The sequence below is a fragment of the Cervus elaphus genome, chromosome 23 (genome assembly GCF_910594005.1).
Source record: "Cervus elaphus chromosome 23, mCerEla1.1, whole genome shotgun sequence".
Taxonomy (NCBI): Eukaryota; Metazoa; Chordata; class Mammalia; order Artiodactyla; family Cervidae; genus Cervus; species Cervus elaphus.
In genome coordinates this window covers 50,650,481-50,666,972 of record NC_057837.1, presented here as the reverse complement: position 1 = coordinate 50,666,972, position 16,492 = coordinate 50,650,481, and the positions used below count along the sequence as shown (strand labels likewise).

Sequence of the window (16,492 nt, the reverse complement as noted above, 5' to 3'; positions counted from 1 at the left end):
CAAGAACACTAATGACCAACATTCGAAAATCTCACCCACTAATAAAAATTGTAAACAACGCATTCACTGACCTCCCAGCCCCATCAAACATCTCATCATGATGAAACTTCGGCTCCCTGCTAGGAATCTGCTTAATTCTACAAATCCTAACAGGCCTATTCCTAGCAATACACTATATATCCGACACAATAACAGCATTCTCCTCCATCACTCATATTTGCCGAGACGTCAATTATGGCTGAATTATCTGATACACACATGCAAACGGAGCATCAATATTCTTCATCTGTCTATTTATACATGTAGGGCAAGGTTTATACTATGGGTCATACACCTTCCTAGAAACATGAAACATCAGAGTAATTCTTCTATTCACAGTGATAGCCACAGCATTTGTAGGATACGTCCTACCATGAGGACAAATATCATTCTGAGGAGCAACAGTCATCACCAACCTCCTCTCAGCAATTCCATACATCGGCACAAACCTGGTGGAATGAATCTGAGGGGGCTTTTCAGTAGATAAAGCAACCCTAACTCGATTCTTTGCCTTCCACTTTATTCTCCCATTTATCATTGCAGCACTTGCCATAGTCCATTTACTCTTCCTCCATGAGACAGGATCCAATAATCCAACAGGAATCCCATCAGATGCAGACAAAATCCCATTCCACCCTTACTATACCATCAGAGATATTCTAGGTGTCTTACTTCTAGTTCTTTTCCTAATACTATTAGTACTGCTTGCACCAGACTTGCTCGGAGACCCAGATAACTACACTCCAGCAAACCCACTCAATACACCCCCTCATATTAAGTCCGAATGGTACTTCCTATTTGAATATGCAATTCTACGATCAATTCCCAATAAATTAGGAGTCCTAGCCCTAATCTTCTCTATCTTAGTTCTAATTCTTATACCCCTACTCCATACATCTAAACAATGAAGCATGATATTCCGACCATTCAGTCAATGCCTGTTCTGAATTTTAGTAGCAGACCTACTAACACTCACATGAATTGGAGGACAACCAGTCGAACACCTCTTCATCATCATTGGACAACTAGCATCTGTATTTCCTCATTATTCTAGTACTCATACCAGCTACTAGCATAATCGAAAATAATCTCCTGAAATGAAGACAAGTCTTCATAGTATACTTAATACACTGGTCTTGTAAACCAGAAAAGAACTAACCTCCCTAAGACTCAAGGAAGAATCCACAGCCCCACTATCAACACCCAAAGCTGAAGTTCTATTTAAAGTATTCTCTGAAACATTATTAATATAGCTCCACAAAAATCAAGAACCTTATCAGTATTAAATTTTCTAAAACCTTTAATAATTCAACACAGTTTTGCACTCAACAGCCACTCTATACTCAACACATCATTAATTACACACTTTATGCAGAGCAATATACATAATGCTACTTCATGCACGTATAGTACATAAAATTAATATATTAGGACATATCTACATATAATAGTACATTATATTATATGCCCCATGCTTATAAGCATGTACATGCTATTATTAATAGTACATAGTACATATAGTCATTGATCGTACATAGCACATTAAGTCAAATCCGTCCTTGTCAACATGCATATCCTGTCCCCTAGATCACGAGCTTAATCACCATGCCGCGTGCAACCAACAACCCTCTCCGCAGGGATCCCTCTTCTCGCTCCGGGCCCATAACTTGTGGGGGTAACTATTTAATGAACTTTATCAGACATCTGGTTCTTTCTTCAGGGCCATCTCATCTAAAATCGCCCATTCTTTCCCCTTAAATAAGACATCTCGATGGACTAGTGACTAATCAGTCCATGCTCAAACTGTGGTGTCATACATTTGTTATTTTTAATTTTGGGGGGGATGCTTGGACTCAGCTATGGCCGTCTGAGGCCCCGACCCGGAGCATGAATTGTAGCTGGACTTAACTGCATCTTGAGCATCACCATAATGGTAGGCACGGGAATCATAGCCAATGGTCACTGGACATAACCATTATTTCACGCTTCAACTTTATAATTCTCCCCCCCCATTATCCGCCCCCCCCCCCCCCGCCTTTATATATATTCCAGCCTGTCCGCTGAGAAGAGGCCCCTGAACCACAGGAAAAGGCGAGGGTGCTTTCGAAGCTGTAGCACCACCTGGAGAGCCCCGATTCCTCGAAGCGCGCCTTCGCCTTAATCCGGGTGCGAAGTGTCGGGAGCGGCCGTTAGGTCAACCGCCACTGTGGGCCTCTCAGCTGGTGTGGGGGCGGTTACGCCCCCCCCCCTCCCCCAGCCCCTGCCTTGGAAAATACCCTGGGGCCCAGGTCCCTGCCCCCTTACCCCGCCCCCGGGTCGGCTCAGGGGGTGTGGGGCACCAGGTAGAGGTGGGCGCCCCGGGCTACTAGGCCCTACCCTCACCTACTGCCGCCCGGACGCCCTAAGCGCAACTAGAATGACGGTTGGGGTGGGGAGGGCGCAGATTCTTCCCTGGAGAGCAGCCGTCGGAGAACACCGCGGAGTACCCCTTCCCAAAGCCGGGAGCCACAGACAAGGGTCCGAGGGCACCCAGACTCCCTAGCACGGCTTCCCAGGTCCTTTGGGCGCGCAGGAACCCTCACCTGACCGGCGAGTCGGCGGGCAGATAGGGAGGCAGGCTGACTGGAGGTTCCCGGCGTCTGTAGGCCCAGAGCAGGAAGACCCAACTGGCGCTTCAAATGGCGCCTCAAACGGCGCCTCAAATGGCCACTCTGGTTCTTGCGATACCCAGAGTGCTCTGCGCCCGCCACAAGGGGCCAAAACGTCGACCGCACGCAGCGCCCCGCCTCCAGGAGCAGCCGCCCGCCCCGCCCCCCGCCACAGCCATTCTGCCCACCCGCTGCAGCTCCTTGGTGACCGTGGTGACACCCAGACGTACGCACATACCCAACCTTTCCGGCGAGACAGACATCCCCACGCGTGTCCCCACACTCATCCACAGATGCCCGCATGCATCCTCGACCCCACACACACACTCGCTTGCTCACTCTCCCGCTCTTCCTGAGCCTCAGCCCCGTGGAGCCACCAAACACCCAGACTGACCGCGGGATAGAAAGAGGCTCGGGCCGCAGCGCCCCCTTCCCATGGCCCGCTTCCCAGGCAGCAGCCGCGCCCTGAGCCCAGGTGACTTTCTTAAAGGGAAAGTTCCATCAGCCCCTTGAGGCTCTGCCGCCGCCAGTCGGCCCGCCCCATGGCGCTGCCTGTCGCTCCTCCTGAACTTGTTGTGTTTTGGTTTCCGGTGGGCGGGGGCCAAGAGTTTGATGAAAGTTTGGAGAGTGAAGAAGGCTTGGGAACCTAGCCAAGTCCCTCCCCTCTCCCAGCAGCTTCCCTGGCCGCCCTGCCCACCCCGCCACCCCCCACCCCAGTCTCATCGCCACCCTCAGGCTCCTTCTCGCAGGGAATAAATTTACAAGTTGCTCCAAGCTTTCCAAGGATTGAGCCCCCTGAACCCCTGGGAGTGGACTCCGCAAGGGGGCCCCCTGCTCTGCCCCATCCTCGCTGCCCTCCAGCTGGCACCCTTGGAGGAAGCAGATGTGGTCCCCTTGGGCTAGACTGGAATGAAGCCAGAAAGGCCTGGGGCACTTGGGGGACTGGGGCTGGAGTGAGCCTTCCAGATCCTGGCCTTCTGTGCCTGCCTTCCCCCAAGAGAGAAGACTGAGCCAATTCCAGCCCCTTTGGATCAGCGCCGCTGGGGGCTGTGGGCATGGGTGGGTAAGGCGTGGGTCCTACTCCTTGGAACTTGAGGGCTTGGGGGTCCTTTCTCCACGGATCCTCTCACTGGTTTGGTCACACCTACACTGCCTGGCGTTCTATCCTTGGGCTGGGAAGATCCCCTGGAAGAGGGCATGGCAATCCACTCTAGTGTTTTTGCCTAGAGAATCCCATGGACCAAGGAGCCTGGTGGGCTACAGTCCATAGGGTCACAAAGAGTCGGACACTACTGAAATAACTTAGCATGCACAGGGGTCGTTGTATTACAAGGGCTGCAGACACCAACCTGGGCCCTCTGTTCTCGCCCTGGGGAGACATGCAGAGGTTCCAATCCTAGCTAAAGGAGTCTTTGCCAAAGGGAGCTTTGCTGAGCCTCAGTTTCCGGTCCTACAAAAGAAAGAAAACACATTGCTCCAGGTTGCCTCTGAGCAGCAAAGCTTGGCAGTTGGTGGAAAGGAGCTTCCACATTTGCTTGTCTTGAAGCCACCAGCTTTCAAGGAGAAGGGCCAGTTAGTACTGGCTGTCAGGGGACTATTGTCGCCCCAGCATGTGTTCAGGAAGGGGACCAGTCGCTTCTCTGCACCCTGAGTCTGTCCTCACTGTTCTCTGCCCAGGAAACCAGTTTTCTTTGTTCCCTGAGTATAGTCAGCCTCCAAGAAGCTGATGCACACATGCCAAACTCAAACAAGATCAGTTGACAAGTGAGATTCCACGTTATTAATTTACAGAGGCTCTGAGCGAGATAGCAGATAACTTCCCGCCAAAGAGCGCCAGTCCAATCCACCAGGCTTCTCCAGGGCCCAATCACTGAACTTACAACCTATTCACATTAGAGGCTTGGTCAGAACCGGGAAGATTTGGAGACGGTCTTCTCATCAGCAAGATTAGTTTTGCTTTAACTCTGTCCCCAGCCTTGCAGGTTTGGGATTTGTATTCTGCAGCTTGTTTGTGATTTGTATTCTGTGAACGAACTGCAGGTGTCTCACGGGTGTGTGTCCTCTTCCTGAGCAGTCTGTGGCTCCCATGCCCCCTGCCCTTGTGGATTTGTCTAGATGGATGTGTGTCTGGGGGGAGTGACTGTGCACTGAAGCAACCCTGGGTCTCAGTGTGCCTGGGTGCCCAACTCTGGGGACTGGGCCCCTGTGATCCAATCCTCCCACCCTCTGCCTCTCCTGCTGGGACACAAATTCTCCTTCTGGTCTCTCCCTCCCTCCCTCCCTCCCCGTATCTGGGGCTTGTCATAAAGGGCCACCACACAGGGAAGACAGGATGGAGGCTGCTGGAAGATCCTCCATGGAGTGGACTGGGGACAAGGAAGAATAGGAGGGTGGGACAATGGCTTCCATTCCCCTTGAAGGAATAGACTGGGGCTGGGGGTCCCTGAGAAGAGAGCCCTGAGTGTCAGTGACGCTTCTGGGACCAACATGGCTGCCCCACTCTAAGGGCTCCACGTGAAGTGGGGAGTTGGGAGAGGGCTGGGGTGGGAAGAAGCGAAGGGGAGGAGTGCTCAGGACTCAGTCCTGAGTCAGGGAGAAGGTGCATTTGAGATGAATCCCGGGACAAGGAGACAGTCTCACACTTTAGCCTATGGGGTGGGGGAAATAGATTTTCCCTGGGGATTTGGGAAAGTTGGAGATGTTGCCCACATGGGTTTTGCTAGACTGATGACATCACACACAGTACATTTGCATACATGCAGAGACTTACAGATCTGTGCGTTTTACCCATTTTCATCTAGAAAGGGCTTCAAGCAGATGCACAATGAGGTGAGTCCTGAGGAAAAGCTTAGGAGAAAGATCCTGGTTTGAAACATCGCCTGTCTCCACGAATCAGAGACTAAAGTGGCTGTTTTCTTCCAAACAGAATAAGGCCCAAGGGAGGCAGGTTTTGGGCTAGCCCAGGTCAGAGCCGAGATGGCTTCACCCCCACCGTGAGCTCCCCACCCTAGACTGCTGGCCCACAGGATGGGAAGGGCATGGCCAGCCTGAGCCATCGTGGGGAGAGGAGGGGGATCAGGCCAGAGGACAGAGGGGAGGACCGATGGGGTCAGACATCTCGTGGCTGGCTTCTTCCTGGGCAGGGCAGCAAGAGGACAGGCAGCGGCTGGGCCCCACCCACTGTGGTCTGAGGCATGTCTGAGGAGCCTCCCGTTGCAGTGCTATTTCCTGGGAGGCCTGGGTCCACGTCGGATGCCCTGGTGCTGACTGGTTTCACGTGTCATCATCAGCCCGAAGAAGCAAGGCCTCTGTCGGGCGGCACAGAGTGTGCTTAGGTGTGTGTCTGGTGGGATGAGGGATCAGGCCAGGGTGGGCACTTCTGGAAGGCACTGTAGGAGCTGGCGGCACTGGCACTTGGTGGAGGGTGCGGGGAGACCCTGCAAAGAAGTGGGGGCAGTGTGGCCATTGCTTTGTGATACAGCCTGGCCTGACCAGGCTTGAAGCCCCAGCCTCAGGAGCTGCAGAAACCCACCTGGGCTCTGCTCTCAGATTCTTCCTCCCTTGAAAGCCTAGTGGTCAGTGCCTAGCACCTTCCCTATCCTGTCCCAATGTAAGGGAATGATCCAGGTTGGTTCCAGAAACAAGAGCTGCCTCTGGGGCTCCAGGTGCCCTTCAGGCCATCCTGCTGTGCTTACTCTGGCCCTGGTTCAGGGGGGCAGCATGAGCCAATTACAGGAATCAGAGCAGGGGCCCAGGCTGGATCTCAGCAGCTGCGGGTAAAATTAGAAGGAGAGATTGGAAACATTGACTTTGGCCTGTGTGGGGTACAGCCTTGATGTCCAGAGCATTCAGGGTTCAGATTTCTCAATACCTTAGAGCTCTCAAAATCCAGGATTCCCAAGGCCAAGGGGGCCAGAGCTCTGAACACCACAGCGAACCCAAAAGCTAGAGTTCCCAGCACCCAGAGGCCCTAAATGCCCAGAGCACCTCATGTCTAGATCTCCAGGTTTCCTAACATCCAGCGCTCAGAGTGCCATTTCAGTGGAAAGGAATCTGGAGTGCGGGTGGGGAGTGTTGGTCCTGTTGACCCAGGTCCCTTCAGTGACTGGCATTGCCTGTGGAGTGGCCATCACAGAAGCTGGGCCGGGGTGGTGCTGGAAGCAGCAGCGATTCTTCCTTGATGCTCTTATCCTGTTGTGAAGTGTGATAGAGACTGATGATATTTCCTCCAGTCCCTCCCCACCCCAGGTCATATGACCCGTGTAAGTGAATGTCCACTAATTCACCACATATACTCTGTGCTGGGAACTGTGCTGATTTCTAGGAACTCAGCCCTGAGAGGGAAGGATCTCCTGCTTTCCTATACTGGAACATGAGCCAAAGGGAGCAGGCAGTCTGCAAGCAAAGATCAGATATCAAGTTAAGGAATTTAGCATTCTATGTATTCAGTTCAGTCGCTCAGTCGTGTCCGACTCTTTGCGACCCCATGAATTGCAGCACACCAGGCCTCCCTGTCCATCACCAACTCCCAGAGTTGACTCACACTCATGCCCATTGAGTCGGTGATGCCATCCAGCCATCTCATCCTCTGTCATCCCCTCCTCCTCCTGCCCCCAATCCCTCCCAGCATCAGGGTCTTTTCCAGTGAGTCAACTCTTCGCATGAGGTGGCCAAAATACTGGAGCTTCAGCCTCAGCATCACTCCTTCCAATGAACACCCAGGACTGATCCCCTTTAGGATGGACTGGTTGGATCTCCTTGCAGTCCAAGGGACTCTCAAGAGTCTTCTCCAACACCACAGTTCAAAGGCATCAATTTTTCGGCGCTCAGTTTTCTTCACAGTCCAACTCTCACATCCATACATGACCACAGGAAAAATTGCAGCCTTGACTAGACGACCTTTGTGGGCAAAGTAATGTCTCTGCTTTTTAATATGCTATCCAGGTTGGTCATAACTTTCCTTCCAAGGAGTAAGCATCTTTTACTTTCATGGCTGCAATCACCATCTGCAGTGATTTTGGAGCCCCCCAAAATAAAGTCTGACACTGTTTCCACTGTCTCCCCATCCATTTCCCATGAGGTGATGGGACCAGATGCCATGATCTTAGTTTTCTGAATATTAAGCTTTAAGCCAACTTTTTCACTCTCCTCCTTCACTTTCATCAAGAGGCTTTTTAGTTCCTCTTCACTCTCTGCCATAAGGGTGGGGTCATCTGCATATCTGAGGTTATTGATATTTCTCCCGACAGTCTTGATTCCAGCTTGTGCTTCTTCCAGCCCAGCGTTTCTCATGATGGAAGATGCAAATCTCTAGGCTCACTGCATTAACTCCTTTCTTATGCACCTCAGCTATCTGGGGCCAATCCTGTTTCTTTGTTCACCTTGCTCCTTTCATTCCCAGCTCCTCAGGAATCACTGTTGTGGGGGGGTGGGGGGGTGGCAGCATCCGCTGGATCTCAGTTTGGGGAGCCATTTTTTTTAAATTTATTTTTGAGTTGAAGTATAATTGCTTTACAGAATTTTATGTCAAACCGCAACATGGATCAGCCACAGGTGTACATATATCCCCTCCCTTTTGAACCTCCCTCCCACCTCCCTCCCCACCCCACCCCTCTAGGTTGATACAGAGCCCCTGTTTGAGTTTCCTGAGCCACACAGCAAATTCCCATTGGCTATCTATTTTACATATGGTAATGTAAGTCTCCATGTTACTCTTGGCATACATCTCAGCCTCTCCTCCCCTTTCCCCATGTCCATAAGTCTATTCTCTATGTCTGTTTCTCCATTACTGCCCTGTAAATAAATTCTTCAGTACCATTTTTCTAGATTCCCTATATCTGCGTTAGAATACGATATTAATCTTTCTCTTTCCGACTTACTTCACTCTGTATAACAGGTTCTAGGTTCATCCACCCATTAGAACTGACTCAAATGCGTTCCTTTTTATGGCGGAGTAATATTCCATTGTGGATATGTACCACAACTTCTTTATCCATTCATCTGTCGATGTACATCTAGGTTGCTTCCATGTTCTGGCTATTGTAAATAGTGCTGCAGTGAACAACAGGATACATGTATCTTTTTCAATTTTGGTTTCCTCAGGGTATATGCCTAGGAGTGGGATTGTTGGGTCATATGGTGGTTTTATTCCTAGCTTTTTAAGGAATCTCCATACCATGTTCCACAGTGGCTGTATCAATTTCCATTCCCACCCACAGTGCAAGAGTGTTCCCTTTTCTCCACACCCTCTCCAGTGTTTATTGTTTGTAGACTTTTTGATGATGGCCATTCTGACTGGTGTGAGATGATATCTCATTGTAGTTTTGATTTGCGTTTCTCTAATAATGAGCAATGTTAAGCAGCTTTTCACTTGTTCGTTAGCCTTCTGTAAGTCTTTTTGGAGAAATGTCTGTTCAGGTCTTTCTCCCACTTTTTGTTTGGGTTGCTTGTTTCTCTGGTACTGAGTTATATGAGCTACTTGTATATTTTGGAAATTAATCCTTTGTCAGTTGTGTCATTTGCTATTATTTTTCCCATTCTAAGGGTATTGTCTTTTCACCTTGCTTATAGTTTCCTTTGCTATGCAAAAGCTTTTAAGTTTAATCAGGTCCCACTTACTTACTTTTGTTTTATTTCTGTTACTCTAGAAGGTGGGTCATAGAGGACTTGCTTTGATTTATGTGGGAGCCCTCATTGACATTTGGAGGCCAGAAATCGCTGATGGCTGTGACATTTCTTAGTTATTAATATGGCAGCAGATATTTTAATTTCACAAAGTAAAAACAACTGCCCTCCTAAGGCATGGAGGAATACCTTAGGGGTGGTCATTGGAAAAGAATTCAAAACAAGGCAGGCATTAATGAAGCCAATTTCAATAGTAAGCATAACTCACACCCTTTCAAATAATCATAAGAAAAGATGTCAACATCACTATTCCGTTCAGTTCAGTCAATCAGTTGTGTCCAACTTTTTGCGACCCCATGGACTGCAACACACCAGGCCTCCCTGTCCATCACCAACTCCCAGAGTTTAATCAAACTCATGTCCATTGAGTCAGTGATGCCATCCAACCATCTCACCCTCTGTCGTCCCCTTCTCTTCCCGCCTTCAATCTTTTTCAGCATCAGGGTCTTTTCAAATCAATCAGTCCTTCGCACCAGGTGGCCAGGGTATTGGAGTTTCAGCTTCAGCATCAGTCCTTCCAATGAATATTCAGGATTGAGTTCCTTTAGGATGGACTGGTTGGATCTCCTTGCAGTCCAAGGGACTCTCAAGTGTCTTCTCCAACATCACAGTTCAAAAGCATCAATTCTTCGGTGCTCAGCTTTCTTTATAGTCCAACTCTCATATCCATACGTCACTACTGGAAAAACCATAGCTTTGACTAGATGGACCTTTGTTGGCAAAGTAATGTCTCTGCTTTCTAATACGCTGTCTAGGTTGGTCATAGTTTTTCTTCCAAGGAGCAAGTGTCTTTTAATTTCATGGCTGCAGTCACCATCTGCAGTGATTTTGGATCCCAAACAATAAAGTCTACCACTGCTTCCACTGTTTCCCCATCTATTTGCCCTAAAGTGATGGGACCGGACGCCATGGTCTTGGTGTTCTGAATCTTGAGTTTTAAGCCACCTTATCACGCTCCTCTTTCATTTTCATCTTGAGGTTCTTTGGTTCTTTTTCACTTTCTGCCATAAGGGTGGTGTCATCTGCATATCTGAGGTTATTGATATTTCTCCCGGCAATCTTGATTCCAGCTTGTGCTTCATCCAGCCTGGTATTTTGCATGATGTACTCTGCATGTAAGTTAAATAAGCAGGGTGACAATATACAGCTTTGATGTACTCCTTTCCCGATTAGGAACCAGACTATTAATAAGAACAAAGCAACCAAGGGATGCTTAACTTTGTCGTTTGGATGAAATCGGATTTTGCTATAGCTGAATGGGATCCCTGTTGGATTACTAGACCCTGTTTCATGACAGATTAGTAGGTAATCTGCTGCTAAAACTTCAACTAAAAAATGGGAGGATAAAACGGACTGCAAAGAATCAAATGCAGATGAGAATCCTCCTGATTCTTTTGACTTAGTGCCAATGGGAGGAATGCCTAAAACAAAGCTTGCATAACTGTTTCTCCTCAAAAGGACATTTAGCCTCATTGTAACAGATTAATGTATAAATGCTATGGTTATTAAAGAAACAGTAAGCTAATTCTAATGTTCATAATTCTAAAAAGGTGTAATATCCTCACTGCAGGCTTCTTGCTACATTAATAAATAAATAAAGAACACGGAGCCTCCATTTTCATTGCCATGTTTCCATTCCATGTAAGAATACTGATGACATTCATTGTATCCTGTTGTTAGTTTTATAAGATGTTTCTTCAAAATCTTCATACATTTGTAGTGGCCTTGGATGTATTAACATGGTAGAATTGGTTGTGTTATCCTAATGAATTTTGATGAGTGATTTTGGGGATTAATTCTTTTTTAATATATAGGGTAACTGTTAGTAGTTTTTGGTAATGCAACAGCTATGGCTACTAAGCAGGATGCTGAGGTTTGAGTTAAAAATTGTCTTAGGTATATTTCCTTTCTGTAATGATGGAAATACAGGGTAAAATCACAATGCAATATTTGTTCACATTCACTAAATGATTACAATCAAGATCAAAATATTAACAGCAATGTGGATAATTGGAAACCTTACACTTGGCTTGTTATTATAAAATAATGGCTATATTTCCTTGTGCTGTATGATATGTCCTTGTTGCTAATTTATACAAAGTAATTTGTAGCTCTTAGTTTCATAACTCTACCCTTCCATAACCCTATCCCCTTCTCTCTCCCCACTGGAAACTACTAGTTTGTTCTCTATATCTGAGTCTGTTTCTGCTTTGTTACATACATTCATTTATATTATTTTTTTTATAGCACAAGTGATAACATAGATTATTTGTCCTTCTCTGTCTGACTTATTTCACTAAGTATAATACCCTGCAGGTCCATCCACATTGTTGCAAATGGCAGAATTTCATTCTTTTTTTTAAATGCCTGAGTAATATTCCATTGTATACCACATTTTCTTTATTTATCTGTTGATAGATAATTAGATTGCTTCCATTCCTCAGCTATTGTCACTAAAGCTGTTATTAATATTGGGGTGCATATATCTTTCTGGATTAATGTTTCTGTTTTCTTTGGATAGAGTGGAATTGCTGGAAAATACGGTAGCTCTCTTTTTAGCTTTTTGAGGTACCTCCATGTTGTTTTCCACAATGACTGCACCAATTTACAATTCTACCAACAGTGTATAAGTGTTTGCCTTTCTCTACACTTTTACCTGTATTGTTATTTGTAGAATTTTTGATGATAGTCATTTTGACAGGTGTCAGGTGATGTCTCACCATGGCCTTAATTTGCATTTCTCTAATGATTAACGATACTGAGCATCTTTTCCTGTGAGTATTGGCCATGTGTATGTCTTCTTTGGAAAATGTCTACTCAGGTCTTTTATCGGTTTTTATTTATACTGAGTTTTATGATCTATTTATTTATTTTAGACATATTTATATATTTTGGATATATATTTTGTATATTGGCCATACTATATACAAAATATTTTCCTCCATTCATTAGGTTGTGTTTTCACTTTGTCGATGATTTCCTCTGATGTGCAAAAGCTTTCAATTTTAATTAGGTCCCATTTGTTTATATTTGCTTTTGCTCCTTTTGTGTTAGGAGACAGATCTCAAAAATATTGCTACAATTTATGTCAAAGAATGTTCTGCCTATGTTCACTTCTAGGATTTATATGGCTTCCATGTTGCATTTAGCTCTTTAATCCATTTACAGTTACTTTTGTGTATAGACAGTAAACAGATTTCTGTACATTAATCATCTATTCTGAAACTTAACTGAGTTCATATTTTAATTATAATAACTTTTTTTTGTGGTGATATTAGGATTTTGTCTTCAGTTCAGTTCAGTCACTCAGTCATGTCTGACTCTTTGCGACCCCATGGACTACAGCACACCAGGCCTCCCTGTTCATCACCAACTCCCAGAGTTTACTCAAACTCATGTTCACTGAGTCAGTAATGCCATCCAACCATCTCATCCTCTGTTGTCCCCTTCTTCTCCCATCTTCAATCTTTCCCAGAATCAGGGTCTTTTCAAATGAGCCAGCTCTTCGCGTCAGGTGGCCACAGTATTGGAGTTTCAGCTTCAACATCAGAATTTTGTCTAGATAATATCATATCATCTGAAAATAGTGACAGGTTTGCTTTTTCCTTTTCCAATTATGATGGCTTTTATACTTTTCTTGTCTGATTGCTCTGGATAGTCTTCCAAGACTGTGCTTAATATTATTCGAATTGGTAAGGGTGGGCATCCTTGTCTTGTGCCTGAATGCAGTGGGAAGGCTTTTCCTGAATGCAGTGGGAAGGCTTTCAGCTTTTCATCATTTAGTATGATGCTAACTCTGGGTTTGTCATGAATGGCCTTTATTTTGTTGAGACATATTCCCTTTGTACGGACTTTGATGAGAATTTCTAGCATGAATGGATGTTGAATTTGGTTTCAACAATAACAAAAAAAGTTTTTTTCTGTTTCTGTTGAGATGATCATGTAATTTTTATCCTCAATTTTGTTAATGTGGTATATTGCATTAATTGATCTGTGAATATTGAACCATCCTTGCTTCCCTGGGACAAATTCCACCTGCACGTGGTATATGATCTTTTTCATATATTGTTGAATCAGTTTGTTAATATTCTATTGAGGATTTTTCATACTCATCAGGGATGTTGGGCTGTTATGATCTTTTTTTTATCATGTGTTATCTGTTTTTTATGTCACAGTAATGGTGAACTCATAGAATGAATTTGTATATATTCTGTCCTCTTCAATCTCTGAAATAGTTTAAGAAGGATAGCATTAACTTTTCTTTATATTTCTGGTAATATTCCCCTATGAAGCCATCAAGTTCTAGCTTTTAGGTGTGCTGGTAATTTAAAATCCAATTTCACTACCCGTGATTAGTGTTCAGATTATCTATTTCTTCCTAATTCAGTCTTGAAAGGTTGTATGTTTTTAGAAACTTGTCCATTTCTTCTAGGTTGTCAAACTTGTTGCTATAACTGGTCATCATACTCTCATGACTTTTTGCATTTCTCTGATATCAATTGTTATTTCTCTTTGTAGTTTCTTATTTTGTTTCAGTCCACTCCCTTTTCTTCTTGATGAGCCTGTCTAAAGGTTTATCAATTTTGTTTATCTTTTCCAAAATCCAGCTCTGTGCATTCATGCATGCTAAGTCACTTCAGTTGTGTCTGACTATTTGTGACCCCATGCACTGTAGCTCACCAGGCTCCTCTGTCCACAGGAGTCTCCAGGCAAGGACACTTGAGTAGGTTACCATGCCCTCCTCCAGGGAATCTTCCTGTCCTAAGGATCAAAACTGAGTCTCTTATGTCTCCTGCATTGTTGGGTTCTTTACCACTAATGTCACCTGGAAAGCCCAAAAACCTGTTCTAGATTTCATTTATCTCTTCTGTTGTTTTTTGGTCTCTATTTTAGTTATATCTTCCCTGATCTTTATTATTTCCTTCCTTCTGCTGACATTTGGCTTTGTCTGTTTTCCCTTTTCCAGTTCTTTTAGGTGGTAGATTAGGTAGTTTATTTGATATTTTCCATATATCTTGAGCTGGGCCTATATTGCTATAAACTTCCCTTATCAAACTACTTTAGCTGCATCTCATAGATTTTGGAAAGTTGCATTTGTATTTTCCCTTGCTCATGATATTTTCTGATTTCCTCTTTGATTTTTTTCATCATCTCCAGATGTTTGTGCTTTTCCCACTTTTTCCCCTGTAATTGATCGCTACTTCCATATCGTAGTGATTGTCAAAAATGCTTACTCTTTCTAAATGGGTGCTTCTGTATTAGGTGAATATATGTTAATGAGTTTAATATCCTCTTCTCGTATTGATTGATTTATCCTTATATAATGCCTTTTGGTCTTTTGTTTTAGCCTTTGCTTTAAAGTCTACTTTGTCTTTTATGAGTATTGACATCCCTTTTTTCTTGGCATTCCATTTATATAAAATTTAATTGTCATCCCCTCAGTTTCAGTCTCCAAATGCACTTTAGAATCACACTTTCAAATTTCATGAAAAATTGTTTTAAAATTATTTTTTTGATCAGACTGAATTTATATATTAATTTGAGAAAATTGAAATCTTTTCTAATATTCAGTTTTGTCATTCATGATTTGATATATCTCCATTAATTTGTTTTTAAATCATTTTTTTCATGTATTTTTATTAGTTGGAGGCTAATTACCTAACAATATTGTAGTGATTTTTGCCATACATGGATATGAATCAGCCATGGATTTACATGTATTCCCTATCCCGATCCCCCCTCCCACCTCCCTCTCCAACCCATCCCTCTGGGTCTTCCCAGTGCACCAGCCCTGAGCACTTGTCTCATGCATCCAACCTGGGCTGGTGATCTGTTTCACCCTTGATAGTATACTTGTTTCAATGCTATTCTCTCAGAACATCCCACCCTCGCCTTCTGCCACAGAGTCCCAAAGTCTCTTCTGTACATCTGTGTCTCTTTTTCTGTTTTGCATATAGGGTTATTGTTACCATCTTTTTAAATTCTATATATATGCATTAGTATGCTGTATTGGTCTTTATCTTTCTGGCTTATTTCACTCTGTATATTTTAAATTCACAATTTTGCAATTGCTTTTTCCCCGAATGATCTTATGCATCTCTAGTTACAGCTATTATTAATGCTTTCTTATTCATAGAATTTTAAAAAACTATTATTACTGTTTTTAATAGTTTTGACTACTGTATAGGATTATAACTGAAGTAGATCATGAACGTTAGATCAAGCCATGTTACAGAACTTTTACCATTGCTAACAGTAAGGGCATTCTTTTTATGTGTAACTCTCTTAAAATTAAATCTCCAAACATCCAAATAGTTTTATCTTTATCAAAGACTCATATGCAAACAGTTTACAAGTCCAATAGTTCTACATATGAAGTTATACATATGAAAACTAGAGTCTCTAAATTCCTGCCATTTCCACTTCTGAGAGGAAGACAACTTCAACTCTTTCAACTAATTATTTTAGCCACCTGTCATAAAACACGCTTATTGCTATGTCTTGAAATCTCACTGTTAGGCCTTATTCATAGACATCTCAGTATGGAAGCCAGGGAGGTAATATTCTGTTACTCCTGACCTCATGTCACACATGCACATACTTATTCTTTATCACTCTAATATAATTATAATCTTGAATATGTTAATAGACAGTGTCTATGTTATGACTATGAAATTATTTTTTATATTATAGCTGAATTTGTTACATTCTTAGTTTTAGCTTATGTTGATCCTGTCTTGTGTATGTTTGTGTAACCACTAGCACGGTCAGATGCAGAATATTCCATAAGCACCAAGTCTCCTATGTGCTAGCCCTTTAAAATAAATACCCCACCAAACCAAAACTCTTGCAAATGCCTTTCTGTTTTCTCTCTATATATAATTTTGGGAATGTTATACAAGTATAGTTAATATTTTGAGACTGGTTTTGCTCACTCAACATAATGCCTTTAAGAGATTTATAATTGCCACACCCATACATAGCTCATTCCTTTGGGTTGCTGAGTAGTAGATCCTCATACGGAAAGGTTGTTCACTTATTTTTAGATATTTTGATTTCTTCCACTTCTCTGCTTCAGAGTAAATCTTTTACAACATTTGTACACAGGTTTTGTGTGGACA

At 44.0% G+C, this 16,492-nt stretch overlaps 1 protein-coding gene and 1 long non-coding RNA gene across 4 annotated transcripts in view; one reads left to right on the top strand and one right to left on the bottom strand.

Annotated features, from left to right (window-relative positions):
* Window positions 1–3,110, bottom strand: part of LOC122681294 (sodium- and chloride-dependent glycine transporter 1-like) — a 42,196-nt gene extending 39,086 nt beyond the window's left edge. For 2 of the 3 annotated variants that reach the window (XM_043883212.1, XM_043883211.1), the window contains exon 1: window positions 2,622–3,030. Coding sequence is in view for 1 of the 3 variants with exons in the window: in XM_043883211.1 (XP_043739146.1) it covers window positions 2,622–2,990 (369 nt within the window). In the remaining 2 variants the exon portion in view is untranslated. Of the gene's footprint in view, window positions 1–2,621; window positions 3,031–3,081 lie in introns of those variants that run through there. The other variant, XM_043883214.1, reaches the window with a different exon arrangement.
* On the top strand, window positions 939–15,232 carry LOC122681301. The gene is made up of 3 exons (XR_006336931.1): window positions 939–1,073; window positions 4,440–4,443; window positions 15,220–15,232. It is a non-coding gene; the product is annotated as an uncharacterized LOC122681301 (long non-coding RNA).
* Window positions 15,233–16,492: the final 1,260 nt, after the last annotated feature.